This window comes from Tympanuchus pallidicinctus, unplaced genomic scaffold (genome assembly GCF_026119805.1).
Source record: "Tympanuchus pallidicinctus isolate F22 unplaced genomic scaffold, pur_lepc_1.0 scaffold25, whole genome shotgun sequence".
Taxonomy (NCBI): domain Eukaryota; kingdom Metazoa; phylum Chordata; class Aves; order Galliformes; family Phasianidae; genus Tympanuchus; species Tympanuchus pallidicinctus.
The window spans coordinates 4,297,791-4,313,381 of record NW_026294742.1 but is presented as its reverse complement, the minus strand read 5'-3'; the positions used below and the strand labels follow the sequence as shown (position 1 = coordinate 4,313,381).

General features: G+C 40.0%; 1 protein-coding gene across 2 annotated transcripts; it reads right to left on the bottom strand.

Annotated features, from left to right (window-relative positions):
• Nucleotides 1-1,200: 1,200 nt before the first annotated feature.
• On the bottom strand, nt 1,201-15,143 carry UPB1 (beta-ureidopropionase 1). 2 transcript variants are annotated; one of them, XM_052690016.1, is made up of 10 exons: nt 15,006-15,143; nt 14,334-14,505; nt 12,783-12,870; nt 11,941-12,035; nt 10,997-11,158; nt 7,111-7,280; nt 5,638-5,719; nt 4,815-4,857; nt 3,560-3,714; nt 1,201-1,437 (listed from the first exon to the last, which is right to left on the bottom strand). In XM_052690016.1, exons 1-10 carry the CDS (start codon nt 15,065-15,067, stop codon nt 1,354-1,356), a joined length of 1,113 nt encoding a protein of 370 aa, XP_052545976.1. In that variant the 5' UTR covers nt 15,068-15,143; the 3' UTR covers nt 1,201-1,353. The 2 variants fall into 2 exon arrangements, with proteins under 2 accessions (XP_052545976.1, XP_052545975.1); XM_052690015.1 differs by having other exon boundaries at nt 14,996-15,142.
• Between the last annotated feature and the right edge of the window lie 448 nt (nt 15,144-15,591).

Below are 15,591 nucleotides of genomic sequence, written 5' to 3'. Positions count from 1 at the left end.
AAAATACGAGGAAGAAGCAGAAGGAAAGCAAAAAGGTGACTATTTAAATGACACAAATTCAGGCCACAAAGAAACTCGCTGGCCAAGTGTCCAGAACTCCTGCATTTTCTGGCATGTTGTTTTCCATGGGAAGATCGTCCATCTAAACACTCATTCTGAAAATGTGCAGTCAGTCACTTTGTTTCCTTCATGCTGTCCATAGCAAAGGAGGGGGTATTTTACATGCAGGGATTTTATACATAAATATATTTTTATTTGTAATTAAGCCATTCTCAATAAAGGTTTAAAGTCATGGATAACCCTGTAGCATGATGTAGCAGGTGTATTTATTTACTGGTTTATTATTAAAAATGTTGGAAAGTCTTTAGAGGCATATTATATACTTCACTGGCACAGCTTAAATGGTTATTTGGATTTCTCCTCTTTAGCAGATCAAATGTTTGATTCAGATATATATTAATACCTACTAAGCTGTAAATCTTTTTCCTCCTGTACTTCCTGAATGCCTACTCCATCACTTGAGCTCTGCAAAACGAATTTCAGTATACACTAATAGCCCATGCATTAACTATACATTAACAGCATCTCCGTGGCTTTCCATTCACATGAGCGACTGCTTCCATTTCTGTCTCAACACAGCACCAAGCTGCTGGAGGTGTTAAAAGCATCTGCCTTCAGCCCTGCTTTTGGACCCTGGAGGAGCCCATCCAAGGCAGTGGTCCAACTACAGCTGAAATATATATAGTGTGATAGGAAATACAAAGAACCACAGCAGTGATGGTTTACAGGACACACAGATCTCCAAACATGTAGGACATGTACGGGATGTTACTTAGCTCTAGCAAAACTGCATTAAATGGGTGGCAATTGAAAACAAAGAAATAAAGAAACAAATAAAAAACCCAAGCAAAAAAAAACATGAAAATGGTTTATGTCTCCTTTCTCCTCAAATTATGCATTTGGGTAGAGTGTATAAATTGGAAAGCAGAAGCAAACAGACACGTGCAACTCAACATATTAAAAAGCATGTGTAAAAGAATTTCTTTTATCTCCTCTCCATCGAATTATGCAGCCCTGTACACAATACTGGATAAATGCCATCACCATTTTGTATCTATGTATTCTTCATTGAATAGAGTTCTAATAAGGAACAAAGGTTGGGAATCATTAGTGTAAACAAAAAAGAACTAACAAACAGAATCCATTTTTAAATTATTTTACTTCACATAGTTTTGAACCTTGCAGAGAATTAAAATAACATGAAAATAACAACTTGTAATTCATAGTAAATCAATGCCAAGTTGTACCTTTTCATTTGCTATGTACCATTTGATTGTATTGAGCTGATCTCTCTTACTGTCCAATTATGTTGGGTGTAAAACAAGGTTGGACTGCTTCAGCGAGCTTGTCTGCATACATTTCATATCTACCAGTCATCTGGAAAAGGAAAATCAAAGCTTCAGTTCAGTTAGCTATGAAAGAATGTCTGTAAAAAAGCAGTATCTACCATGTGTTGGATTTTTAATGTAGGCCTATTATTAATTGACTTAAACAGTAAGATGAGAATTCAGTCAAAAAGCAAACCCTCCAAAGTGAAAGTCCTTCAAGTCTGCTGACTTAACTTAAAGCTGTGTTTTAGCATCCAGAGTAGCTGAAAGCTGAAGGTGAAAACCAGGCTTGCTTTTTTACTCATCAACAACATTCGCTTTTTAAGTTATGTCAGGGATAGAAAAGGAGCATACCTGCAATTGTGTCTTTGTATTTGGTCCTTGACAACTGATTCACCCAACTGCCAGCAGTAAGTGTGAATATGTGTCACTGAGGGGATCTGGTTTACACTCAATTCATCCCTTAACAGCACGAAATATTGTTGATTTGGATGATGCAGGAAGCTAGGATACTGAGATACAGCACTTTGCATTCTGGTATCCTCTTCCCAAGTGCACAGTCTGCAATGTGAGCTGCTTCTTTCTTGCCAGCACGTAATGAGGACAACCTGTATAACTGTTTTGTTGCTGATAAATCTTAAATCTTACACTGATGTCCCATTCAGGTTTCATTGGTAAGTAGCAGATACTGGGACAAGTTAAATTAGTGCCTACACACTGCAAAAGGTTTTCTGCAGTGGATAAATGATGATTCTGTATTTCCTCATCCTCCCCATATCAAAGTACTATCTCTATCTCAGCCACAAATGAGAGTAAAATGATATAGAAAACCCCAGTCATACAAACAAAAGCCACAGCTATGCCTCACATGCCAAAATACCAATGAGAGTAATGCACACCATCAACAGAAAACTGTAATGGGCTGAGAGCATGACAATTGAATTAAAAATAAAAATAAAAATATTCTATACCACACAGCTAAAGGTCAGTGCTTTGCTTTAACTGCTTTTACTGCTTTTTTTTTCCCCCTAATCAATACAATTGCTTTTGTTTGGATGCCTCTGCAATGCTCCATATGCTTCCTGACACATCCCAGCTCTGCAAAGATAGCTTAAGATTTCAGTGGTAAAGCAGAACTAAATAAATGCCTGCATGACTCAGAAGCCTGGGGATTTCACAGCACAACTTAAGTCCATTAGGCCAACCACCATATGCCTACCACACACCTGCAAAACATCACATGCAACTCTGTACAGAAAAGGACCTAAAACTACTTTTCCATTTAATGCCTATGTACAGATGAGCAGCACCCACAGAGAAATTTGTCTCTAGCTAAGAAATGATTAACTAAAATGTCAACATTGCTTACAAATGATTATCCATTTTAAATAGTTGAGGTGAGAACTACTTAATTGAGCTCTGCTGCTGGAGGAGATACTCCAAATTCATAGAACCACAGAATCATAAAGGACAGAAAAGTCCTCCAAGATCATACAGTCCAACCATCCACCTACCACCACCATGATCCAAGTTACCTTTGGCTGAATTCAAAACATCTAAACCTTGTTAAATCACGCAGAAAGGCTGGCAATTGCCATGATCTGGTTGAGATTAATTCAAAAGTCTGTCAGGATGCTTCAAAGAAATTATGCTTCTTTTTTCCTCTGTAGCATGTGCATGTCCCCACGGCCAGAAAGTTATCACCAACAGATTTTTGCACATTCATATACAAAAGTCACAGCTTAGTTACAGCTGACAAGAAAAGCCCATAAGAATATCAACAGCTCCACGTAAGATCAGATCAAAGATCCATCTCAGCTCACTGGCCAATGTTTATGCACGCTGCATAAGAAAACTGCATGCTTCCCCTACTGGTCCTCAGAGTTTCTGACAATCAGCTCTTGAGGATCAAAGTGTAAACTCTTCATTTCAAGGCTATTTCCCCAGTTTCCCTGAATCTGGCTATTCCCTATCTGTATCCATTTATACCTTTAGCCTCCACAACATCTTCCAAAACATTCAATTGGTTCCACAGTTTAAGCTGTAGGTTGCTGAAGAAAGGCTGCCTTTTAACAGTTGTAACACTATATGACTGCTAGGAAAACTTGTTTGCTCTAATATCATACACAAATTGTTCTTAAAAACAGGCATTTCTTTATATTTAGGCTTACCTTAAAATTCCATTTGTCACTGACTTGTCTGCAAAGATTTAGATCCATCTCTACAACAAGAAGTCCATCCCGAGTACGGGAGAGTCCCGGTGTCCTGCTGCCATCTGGTGCAGCTACGTAGCTTGAGCCATAGAAATGGCCCAAGTCATGGTGTGCTTAAAGAGAAGTTTAATAAGCGTGTAATGTTTGCAAATAACTACACAGCTTCACATGCAGCTCCCCCAGTACTTGGTTCAATTTCCTGTGGTTGTCCCTTTTGCAGTGCTTTAAGCAATATCTCATCCCGAGCAGTTTACAGTACAACCCTAAGATAACTGCAAGTTTGACCATGAGTTCTGTTTCATGCACAGCACAGCTTTCAGATCTATCAAACAAATACAAAGAAAAACCTAACTGCATTGCTTCTAAATAATGCATGACGCTTTCCCATTACTAAGCTGTTGCACTAAATGCCTAAATAAATAAAAAATGAAAGCAAGAATTTAATTGAATGCTAATTGTCAAATCATAAACTTCCCAAACAGTCAGAGTTTTAGTATTTTAGAATTTTTAGTGCAAGATCAGAGGTGAAAGCATGGAAATTTGAGGCAGGAAATAAAATGTACTTCATACTGTACAGCTCCAAACTGTGCCAACCACCAGCCACACACACTGCACCACTGCGTAATGGATATCAGCAACCGTGATGCAGCCACATCTCTTTCTTACTTATTATAATCAGTTGGTTTTTTTGGTTTCTCAACCAGCCCTCACTTGGAAGTTATGAAAAACAGAATAGAATTAGCCAAGAATATTTCTCCATGGAAAGCCATTCAGACCTAAGTTTTTCACCAGTCATGACACCAATGTTGCTGTTAAGTCTCTCTCATGTAATTATAAGCTTTTCTTTAACCCCAACAGATTTATCAATCGGGGCAAAATGGCTTAGCTGGTGATGCAGGCTGGTGCTATTAAGGTTAATAACCCTGAACTTGTACAACAGATTAATTTGTGGGATTTCTGTCTCCCAGTACTGCCTCGACTCCCAAACTTAGCCCTCTGCAAACATGTAGGAACCTCGAGAAAAAAAACTGGTGACCACATGGCATGGTACCACCACCTTTAGTTGGAAGTGCTTCTCTACAGCTTACAAAGCAGCAGTCTTAAGTATGGCTAACACAGATGTCATGGGATAGACACTTGTAAGAGAGCTCTCATTCTTCAGACTCTACACAACAAGTTATCAGCAAGCACTGCGTGCAATTTCTGAACATACCTTCTCCACCATCCCCAGAAGTAAAGGCGTTTTTGTAGTATTCCTGTGAACAAGAAGGAATCCATAGGTGGCAGCATAGATCCATTTCATTCGAGAAAACCTTACAAGTCTACCACATCTACTGTGGAAGTTCATATGCGTCTATTAAGACTTTCCTGACTATCTAAAGTCAGCCATCAGAGGGACCTTGTTTCTATGGTGGGTCTAGAGACAAATACATTTTTGTACCACTGCCTGTTGTTCACACATGTTGGGAAACATGCTTCATTACAATTCCAAGAAGGGCAGAAGAAGAAACATTTAATTAATCCCATTCTTACAGGTGACAAAATGTGGCAAAGGTATTTGCATAACTGCAGGAACAAATCTGGATTGCTGCAAAGAGCCTTATAAAAGAACACAGAATATTTGGATGAATCCAAAGACAGGAATGACCTGTTGTTTGCAACATTATTTCTGATTATAGCATTTCTGTGTCCAGAAGGAGGTTGGACCTGGATAACAGCAAACTGCAGTGAGCCCTGACTTGGGGTTATGCCTCGTATTCAGTTCTTCTGGCTAAAACAATTGTCACATTGCCACAGAAACTAGGGGAATTAGCAACAGGGGCAAGTGCTGATTACAAAGAGAACAGCTTCAGAGTAGAAAACAGCTGCAACAAGTAGACTGCCAGCAACAAGGCAGTTCTCAGTCACTTAAAAACACTGAGAGAAAGGGCCTCACACAGTAGAGGAATCCAGGTATTCTCATGCTATTCATTACGTTCAGCTGAATTACTCCAAAATACTTGAATGAAGAGGTGAAATAAAGCAACGATACGTACTGTTCCCACTCTGTTGATGGGGCACGTGAAGCAGTGATTAGCTATGGCAGCATTTCGTGCTTCAATTGGCCACAGGGACTCGCTGCAATACACAGAAAAGAAGGCTGGCATTCACTGTCTTCTGCAGAGACTGAGATTATGTGTACAGCATTGCATATTTTCTGTCAAAAAAGCCAAAGTTAGTGACCGATCCTGTTCAATAATCAGAATCTCCTGACACTGACATAAAACCAAGATCTGAGAAATAAGCAGTAAAACAGCTCCCTCTCTTTCACAAGCCTCTGCCTATTTTCCAACAGGTGCTTCATTTCTGACAGATGTTTAGAGCAGAAACAGTCCTCTTTTTATTAAATAGCTTGATACACAGTTATCAGATTAATAGGAGGTCTGGAACTACTCAGAGCTCCAAAACAAAGGTGATACCTCCAGTATACTCCTGACAGCATGTACCTGCCAGATTCTGAGCGCTAAGGCAAGGTGCAGCTACTCAAGGTGCAAGTATCTGTCATCAATCTCCCAGTCAAACTCCAGAATCTTACTTGAGAAGGTCATGGGATCTGATTGAAAGGAGTTGCTTTATTGCCTTTTTTTTCTCAATTGCTTTGAGTCTGGCTGCCAGCTCTTCTAAGAAAAAGGGATTTTATTGAAAAGCTCCAGCAAATTACAATTTCACAGAAGAAATCAGATAGGAAAAAAAGGCTTTAGACAAGAAGCTACCCCCTGAGACAGTTTTCTACATAGGTCTCAAGAGTCCTCTTCCTGCAATAAAAATTATGTGCTTAAAAACAATCAAGTGAAAGCCAATAATTAGGAGAGCCTGAAGCACCCAGAGTACCAATCAAGCGCTGCATGACGACAGGGTAATCTCCATTTGCTCTCCTCCTAATGGGATGTAAGTAGTCCAACATCACAAACATTATTCTAGTAGTGACATGAATGCCCCAAAAGCATTGTGCATTCATGGAACTCTTTTCAAAGGACATTTTCAAATATTATGCAGCCTAAGTGAGATCCTATCTTTTACATTAAAAATTACCAAGGGCAGTTTCAATGACAGTCAGCGAAGGCTATTTGATACCATACTTACTGGCTTCCAGGTGAAGGATGCATAATCACCTGGCCAGCCAAACCTGACTGTAAATTACTACAGCCAAAACAAGACAAAAATATGATGTAGCCAGTCTAAATGTTGTAGCTTTCGGAAGACCAGCTGGATGCTGGTTAACTATCTCAGAGACCAGACACTCACAGATGTGCAACTAAAGTAGCGGAAGAGAACTGGTGACTGCAAACAGATCGATAGACCAAAATCCCAGATGGAGAAGAATGCAGAATCCTCCATGAAGACAGAACATGGAGGTGGTATTTCTGATTCCAAGCCTTCTGCAAAGTGACCCTGAGACTCCAGTGAGGGGCTTGGAAATTCAGATAAATGAGAAATTATGTAACAGCCTAAAGCAGCTTGTCTGTCACCTGAGTGTTCCGATGGTGGCTGAAGGATTAAAGATGATCTCTGCTCCATTCAAACTGTACATGAGCCAGTTCAGGGGGTGATGGCGCCCGAAGCAGATATTGACAGCAATTGTTCCAAACTGTGTCTGAAATACTGGGTGTCCTGTATTTCCTTCCATGTAGTAAGTAGACTACGAAAAAGTGTAAATAAATACATAAATAAATCGATCCAAAATGGAAGGCAGACTTCTAAAAAAAAAAAAAAAAAAAAAAAAGACCTCCAACATTGTTTGGATACATCACAGTTTCCTGTCACCAGCTTCAAGTTATGAGACCACAAGCAAGGACAAAATTTCTCATTTAGTACTCACTGCAATGAGTAGTCAGCAAGAAGTGGCTCTAAGATGTACTGAGATCCATTTTGAAGGCTCTTTCTGCCTCCCTTATAGTACACCATCAGCACTGGCTGACTTACACCTCAAACTAGAAGCACTACAGAATTCTACAGAAGCTCGAAATCAACTCACGTATTGTCAAATTTAAGGTACATCTCTTAGTACTCCCATCACATAAAATCTTCCTAAGTCATTACAATCCTCTGAAGTCTCATTAGAAAGAGACAAGATATGCTCTGTTTAAAGAACAAGGAATTCTTTTACTTTTATCTGTTATGTAATGCCACGCAACATTTCTGTGGACAGCCTAGGTAATATCAGTGTATGGCTAAGATTACTTATTTACATTTCCTATATGACAATTGCTAACAGGTGGTTGGGAAGAACTACCAGGAAAATCACAGGATAAATCCACAGAACACTCCTTAAAGAAACTGGAGCCAATTGCTGGCTTAAAAGATCTCATTTACCATATGCTGCAAACCTCTTGTAACATCAAACATTGCCTTCCAGTAAGATATGCACCAATTCCTGTAAAAGACACTGGTGAAGGCAAGGGTAGGGCATCACTAACAGCTATCAAGAGAGACAAACACTAAAGGGAACCTGCAGAAACAGACACGGGAAAGGAATGTGTGGAGTTACTGAAAGCTGCCTGCTTAGTGTACAGTGGTAATCAAAAACCCAAGAAAATCTCAGGCATCTGAAATGTAGAAGAAAACACAGTATTGCTGGTTTACATGAATTCTGTGCGCCCACAGCTTGAGTAGGCTGGGCAGTTCCAGTGCTTCCATCTCAGTGAGGATGTATTAGAGATGGAATAAGCAAAGCTGACTGAAATGACAAAGGGAATGGCACAGCTGCCTTTTGAGGAGCAACTAGAAAGGCTGCACCTCTTTGATCTGCAGACAGAAGGCTGAGGGTGATTATGAGTGAGATTTACAGCTTCACAAAGGCAGTGGATAAGATGAATACAGAAATCCCAGAAGAGCAGCAGCAGCCACTGAAATAACACTCGTATCTGATTTAAACCAAAATAATTACTTTTAAGCAGCTGGCAGAACACTTATAGAATGTGCTTCTACCAGTTTGTGAAAGCAGGGAGTGTCAGCAGATTCAGAAGGGATTAGGCACTGATAAAAGATCCACAGATAAGAAACAGGAATAGACAGGAGCACTCTATCTAACACCCCCAGTATAATGTCTGTGGATACTGGAAATGAAGAGGCCAGTTATTGCTAACATCATCCCTTTGTGATGATTTCAGAGACAGCAAAGAGACCAAACAGTTTGACACAGCGAGGTGTGGCTCTTACCATACAAGAAAGGTGCACTGTAAAACAGTTTTTATTGAGATCATCCACTGTACCAACTGCTGCCACTGATACTGCAGGAAACTGAAACACAACATCTGACCCTACATGAGGAAGCACAGTTACTGCTGGGGGACAACCAGGGTCTCACCTAAGTGTGAGAGAATGGCATGATGGAAGAGGTGAAGAGTCATGTTCTGAAGGAAGGGTGGGATAGAGGCTCACTCTGCCCAGTAAATGGGACAGGCTCTGACTTCTTATCAGCTCTCCTGAAATCACGCAGCCCCGTGGGCACAGATTTCATCTCCTTTCATGTGCTTAGAGAGCATGGCTTGTGGTGAGTGCCCAAGTAATCCTTTCTCAAAACAATTCTGCCAATTGAATATATTTCCATTTTTTCTTCTATTCTCAGTTTTCCTTTATTACAAGAGGAGAAGAAAAACAAGAATGTTATTGCTTCAGGGAATTCATCAGTCCTTATTCTTTATTCTCCACCAGAGGTCACAGTCATCTCCACAGCAACAAACGGTGATGTCTCAAGAAGGATTGATTTTTGTTTATTTATATGTCCTCCCACACACGGCAGAATAGGTTAGAGACCAATCTCTTTCTCCCGTCCATTTAGTTCTCACTGATTCATCAAGGATGATCTTAACAAGGATCCTTTCCCAATCTGCTCCACAGAGACAAGCCATAAAAAAACCATTTCAAATTCAACCCTTCCTTAGGGGTTAGCTTTGTTGATAAAGAACAAAACATCAAAATAGCAGAGCTGAGCATAAGCTTTCCCCATAGTCTCGTCTGTTGCTAAAATTCCTCTATCAGATTTGCTCAGCTCAGAAGAAAATGGACTTAATGCTCTTCTAACAAGAAATGTCGAATCATTATAGCGTACTGGCAATATAATAGATTGCTTTGTGATAATTCTTTAATTTACAATTATGCAAAACACTCAGTGAAACTCTATACTTTATGTGGAAAAGTAAAAGTAGTTTTTAACTTTCAAAGTGCCTTTCTTTCGTTACAGTTTCATAGCTGTAAACACGAATATTATTGCAATCCGTTGATGCTCCACAACCCACTGTCTAGATATTGTTTTGCTAAAAGGCAGCTCTGATAAAATAATAATAAAAATCAACATAATAATTAAAGTTTGAAGCCTGGTGATTGACAGACTCGTGCCAGAAATCCATTATGAGGAAACCTATTAACATCCTCCTCTGAAGAAAGCCAGACCAGTCTGACCAGGCCTAGGAGAGCAGGTCAACTTCCAGAGGTTTTTGAATACCAATTTTCAAGATAAAATAACTTGCAAAATAAGTAAGTCCCAATTCTGAAGCCTCAGTCTACTGCACTCAGACAGGCAACAACAGCAACTGTAAGCATACACACAACAGGCTCCGAAGAAAGGGCTCTGTTAATCACTCACTTCGGCTGACAAGGAGAGATTAAGTGAGGTAAGACAATGTATTTTTAGATTTTTGGTTAATTTTTAATCCTGATCTTTCTTCTGATAATTCTATGGATGGATAAACTCATTTCAGATCAGTCAGGTTGTTTCGACATTGCCTTCACTGAGTTAGTTTCTGAAGCTGATTCTGGTGAAGAGCCTTAAAAACTTGTGTGGGCTTCAGTGGAAGGAATGTGATTAGTGAACAGAAGGTGCCATAAACCAGAAATGCAATTAAAAAATTAATTAATTAAGAGATTCCACTGACAGAAACTGAAAAACTGCAAAAGAACTGTGATTTCCATGACAATTTCAGAGAGAATGAGAGATCAAGTCTGCAAATAATGCTCATGCATGAATCATGAAACAAATGCTCTCCGAATTAAAGCAAGTTTGACATCCTTACAAGTAAAAACTAAGCCAACCATGCACAGGTAACATAAAGAAGCTGTGATTAAAAGAAAAATGTTTATTTTTAAAGGATCCTCAACTTTTTTGTGGTTTCCATGAGGCAAAGAAGAATATGTGGCACAGATTCAATGTTCGTGCTTTAACAGTCATTGCACTCTACTTCTGATAAATTATCTTCATATATTTTTACCCGAGGAAAAAACAATGTGATGCTTAGCAAACCACATTTTCTAGAACTACGTCACACTTCCTGCCAATAGGACTGATACAACACATGGTGACACAAACAAGAGCTGCATGGTTACACCAGCTTGATGGTCTTGACTACTGCACCTTACCTCATTAAAATCTCCAACTCTTGGAATGTGATTTTTCCTACTTTTGCCAAGGAGAGCTCCTGAGTTAGAAATGACCACTGCAGTATTCCACAGAGTTCCTCCATGTACTTCATCTCGCTCCAGGATTGGAGACACCACAACCATATCGTACTTCTTTGCCAGCTGCACAAATGAACACAATTCCTCTATTACACACAAGCCTGAGATAATTATTTTCACTTGTGGTTCATAAAGAAGCATTAAAAGAAGTTTTCATCTTGTGCATTGTTTCGACTGTTCTGAAGTGCTCGTGCTTAACCCACACCAGCATGCCAGTATTGCCTTCATCAAAGATGGGTACATCAGAGTGGGCTTTCCACCTGAATCCTTCAGCTAGAAATACAAGGTGCTCAATGCACCTAACTGCAACACTCAAGCCATGGAGCTGAACTGAATCCATTCACAAGTTCAATGGGAGACTGATTCCACTCCCATTCTTTCATTCTTGCATATATTTAACACCACAGCTAGCTGAAAACTATTTTAAAGATCTAGAAACATTTCAAATGTTGTTACATATGAAAGGTTAATGTTAAAGAACATAGGTGCAAGTAAGACACAGCACCTTCTGACTGCCAGTTTAATAGCACATTGCCACCCTTCCTTCAAACCTCTTATCTTTTTGTGTTTATCCAAATTAAAAATACCTGGATGAAAAAATATGTATAGCATTCAGGAACAGTTAAATGGGGAATTTCATATACCTCCCATGGCAAAAGGCAGATTGGTTTGAAAAATAAATATGGAGCACAGCTGTGGTTGTCCATGTCTTCACAAAGAAGATGAAAACTGATTTCAGAGTACTGGAGATTTCTCATAGCATAAGAAGAAATCTAACCTAATCAGTGGTGGTTATAGACGGATGGGGAAGCTGGGAAGGCTTTGAGGCCATTTGTTCATTTTACCTCTTGACAGAATTTTGTTGTTATCCCGTCCTCTGCTGACTCAGCAAATTCAGTCCAAGGAAGCTTCTCTCTTGTACAAAAAGCAAAGGGCATGGCTGGAAAACATGAACGCATGGCAAGATTTACAAGTGTTCACGTCGTTCAAGAAATACAGAGGTGCTTCTGTTTCCATGAACACAGATAAAAATCAAACACTTCCAAATGATTCAGCTGTTTTATTTGTTTAAAGGGAAAAGCTATTTAAAAATATTTTTAGCAAGGATGAGGAGTTTTGGACCCACACAGGCCAAAGCAGAAGAGAAACAATGCGCTTAGTGAAGACAGTCCTACTGGAAGTAAAGATCCAAAATAAACCCCTGTCATCAGAGTACACTTTCTGTGAACCACTCGTGTTCACAATTTAGACCTTCATTTTCATTCTGGCCTCCAGAACCCACTTAGCCTCAAATACTCTGCTTTAATTAAAGTTAGATTTATTTATTAATTTTAAAAGTATCTGTCTAGATGAAAGAAAGTTTTAGAAGGAAAAATACGAGGAAAAGATCACAAAGGGTAACATGAGGCATGCCTATAAATATCACCATTGTAGCAAATCCAGCCTTCAGCACAACAGACTTCACGGATATACTCTATATAGTTCTGCCAACAAAGATTCTTTGTTTTGTGTGTTGGTGTTTTTTTGTATTTCTTTTCTTTCAGAAATCAAACCAGTAACATTCAACTGTTATACTGGGAAGACGTCTGCTGTTTGCTTAAAAGACATAAATCCAGTACAGGATACCTGCTGAACCAGAAGGAATGTGACCTCTGACAATCTACAAAGAATCACAGCAAGTACTCACTCCAAGCCTCCTGGAAACAAATGATGTTGACCCCACACATTGCAGCTACTTCCACAATCTCCTCAATTCGTCTGTGCAGTGCAGCCACCTAATTGCAAGAAGCATCATGCTATAAAAAAATCTTGTAACTTGTGCAGTAATATCCTGGTTTCACAAACTTTGTTCACATTATTATTTTTTTTATATTGTTCTATACTTAGTCCATTTGCTTTCAGAGGGAATAACTCAAGAAGTCAACATTCCTAAGAGAACTGGGATCTGAAGAGCTGGATATAGATGTTTGGGTTTTTTTTTAAGCATTTAGATGCTGAAAATAGAAAGAGCCAGCTACTAGAATCCTAATTCCATGGTTACAACACCTAAATATATGGCACTTCATTGCTGACTGCCTAGTAAATGGGTAAAAATCTGAAAAGAATTAGCAAAAAATGTATTTTTATTGGTCACTGTAAACAGTACAGAAGAGTGTTATGTAAATCTGTATTCAAAGTCAAGTACCCAGAAACTTAAGATGGGAGTAAGGACAGTCAGTTTTTGCAGTTGTCTTTGAATCCTGCTGACACGTGGATCTTGGACACTCTCTATGAGTTATTAACTCCAAACTATTTTTTTCAATCCCTCTATCCTAAGAGGTAAGTAGATCATTACCAAGAAAAACATCAAAACACTTATTCATTAGTCAAAACACACTGTATCAAAGTACTATTTTCTTTCAGTGTTCTTGTTAAAGATAAGCATAGGTGCTGTGCTTTGTATTGATACTTTCATGTGTCAAACAAGTGAATACCACACAAGTCATCAGGGACCTACAAACTCAACAGCTGAACAGCTATTTAAATAGTTACCTAATTGTTGCTAATGGAAAATCATTTAAAAACTGGTATCTTTTCCATAGATGCCACAAAGAATCCACAAACACGATCCACACCCCAAATTACCTGTTTGCTCTCATGACATGTAGTCTTTACAAAATAAATTGCCTTGCAGATGTTCTGTCCTATTGGTGGACAAAACTATTACCCCATGAGATTTGATAAATGCTACATTTTCCTTTAAATTCTCTATTTATGCCTCATCTCCATGCTTTCATGTCCATGATGCTGGTCAATATGTAATAACATTTGGTTTACTGCAGGACAAAGAATAATGCACAAAGATTCATTAATCCGTATTTGCTGTAATGGATTTTCCTATAAGGGAATGCTTCCCAATTATAACAAGTACAGCACTGTGGTTTCCACAGGTTGCCACCTTTTTTGGTTTCAGGTAAACCATTTTTCTGTTTCACTTTAGAGGCAACGTCTTTTCATTTACAAAATCTGTGATTAAACATTTAGCTTTGGAAAAACTGCACGCAGGTTGGGCAATTCACTGGGTAAACACAACAGGAGAGATGGTTCTGAGAAAAAATAGAACTGCCTGGGTCACTCAGATTTCTTACAGTGCGTTCTACTGAGATAGTGATGGGTCCTATGCTGCCAGACAGCCAGCAGACATTTTGTGATGGAACACCCAGTAAAAATAAGAGGTACATGCAGACAGCCTGAGTACCTGCACTGCCACAGCTGTGTCGGTAGGAAGAGGAATTTTGTTCTGCACCAGCCCTACTCGAACGATACGCGGCCTTCTCAGTTGCTCTGGAGCAGCATCAAATCCGTAGCCCTGTAGTTCAAAATCTCTCTGTTGAGCAGATGATAGAGCAGCCGCTGGCAAGCTAAGTTTTCTAGATTGAAGATGAAACAAAGACATTTCAAGATAAGATGCACTCCTTTTCTGCAGTGCAACAGACCAAAACGATCGCACGTGTCACCTTGCCCTGGGAAGACGTTGCTGTTCCAAGCTCCTGTGTCACACAGCTGTCAGATAAGGGAAGTCAGGCAGCAGCCAGGTTGTGTGTGACCTCAGCTCCATGGCAGCAAATTCTCAGTCTTTCCCTCCATAACTGTGCTTTCCAGACATTGCCATTTACTACAGAAATCAAGGAGCGCACGCATACAGACCTCTCTACCTAGCCCTGAAGGTTACATGCGCCTTCCCAACCTGTTTTCCCTCATGTCAGACCCCCCTTTTAGAATCATAGCATCACTAAAGCTGGAAAAGACCTCTCAGATAACATTACCTCATCGCAAGGTCAACCTTCTTCCTCCCTTCAGCCCACCTACCCTCACACTGCCTCCCCCTGACCCCCAAGCTGTCCATCCCCAGCAGCACACCTCGTCTCACCCCCATAGAGGATGCGCTTCACCTCGGCCAGGTCCTGGGGTGGGATGTGCCTCTCCAGGCATGACTCCAGTGACTCCAGCTCTCCCTCCATGGCCTGGCTGTTGGGCACACACAGAGGCTGTTGGGCACGCAGCCCCTTGGACTTTACCCTTGCTGGGTCCTGGTGGCCACTCCCCTTTCTCCCCAGCCTCCCCACTATGGTGGCCCAGACTTCAGCACTGTGGGCTGCAGGGGGGGGTTGATGCTCTCAGGTTGTTCAGTTAAACCTGAGATGCCCCAAATGGTTAAAGAAGCAATGATGTGGTCACGCCAGGTCACTTCTCACTTCTGGGGCAGCTCCACAGCCTCAGAAATAACTAATCTAAAAGCAGAACATTTTTAGGAGCTTTTTATGACGGCAGCATTCAATAAAAAGGCTTAGAAATAGGAAGGAGATCATAAAATGACAATAGTTTTCACGGATGTGTGCGTGCCCATTTTAGTTGCAGTGACACTCTGATCGTGAGCCAGGAGTAAAAAATAATTTTGCCCTCAAGATGGATTTGAGACCAAATGTCATCAGAAAATCATCCCCAAAACACAGTTA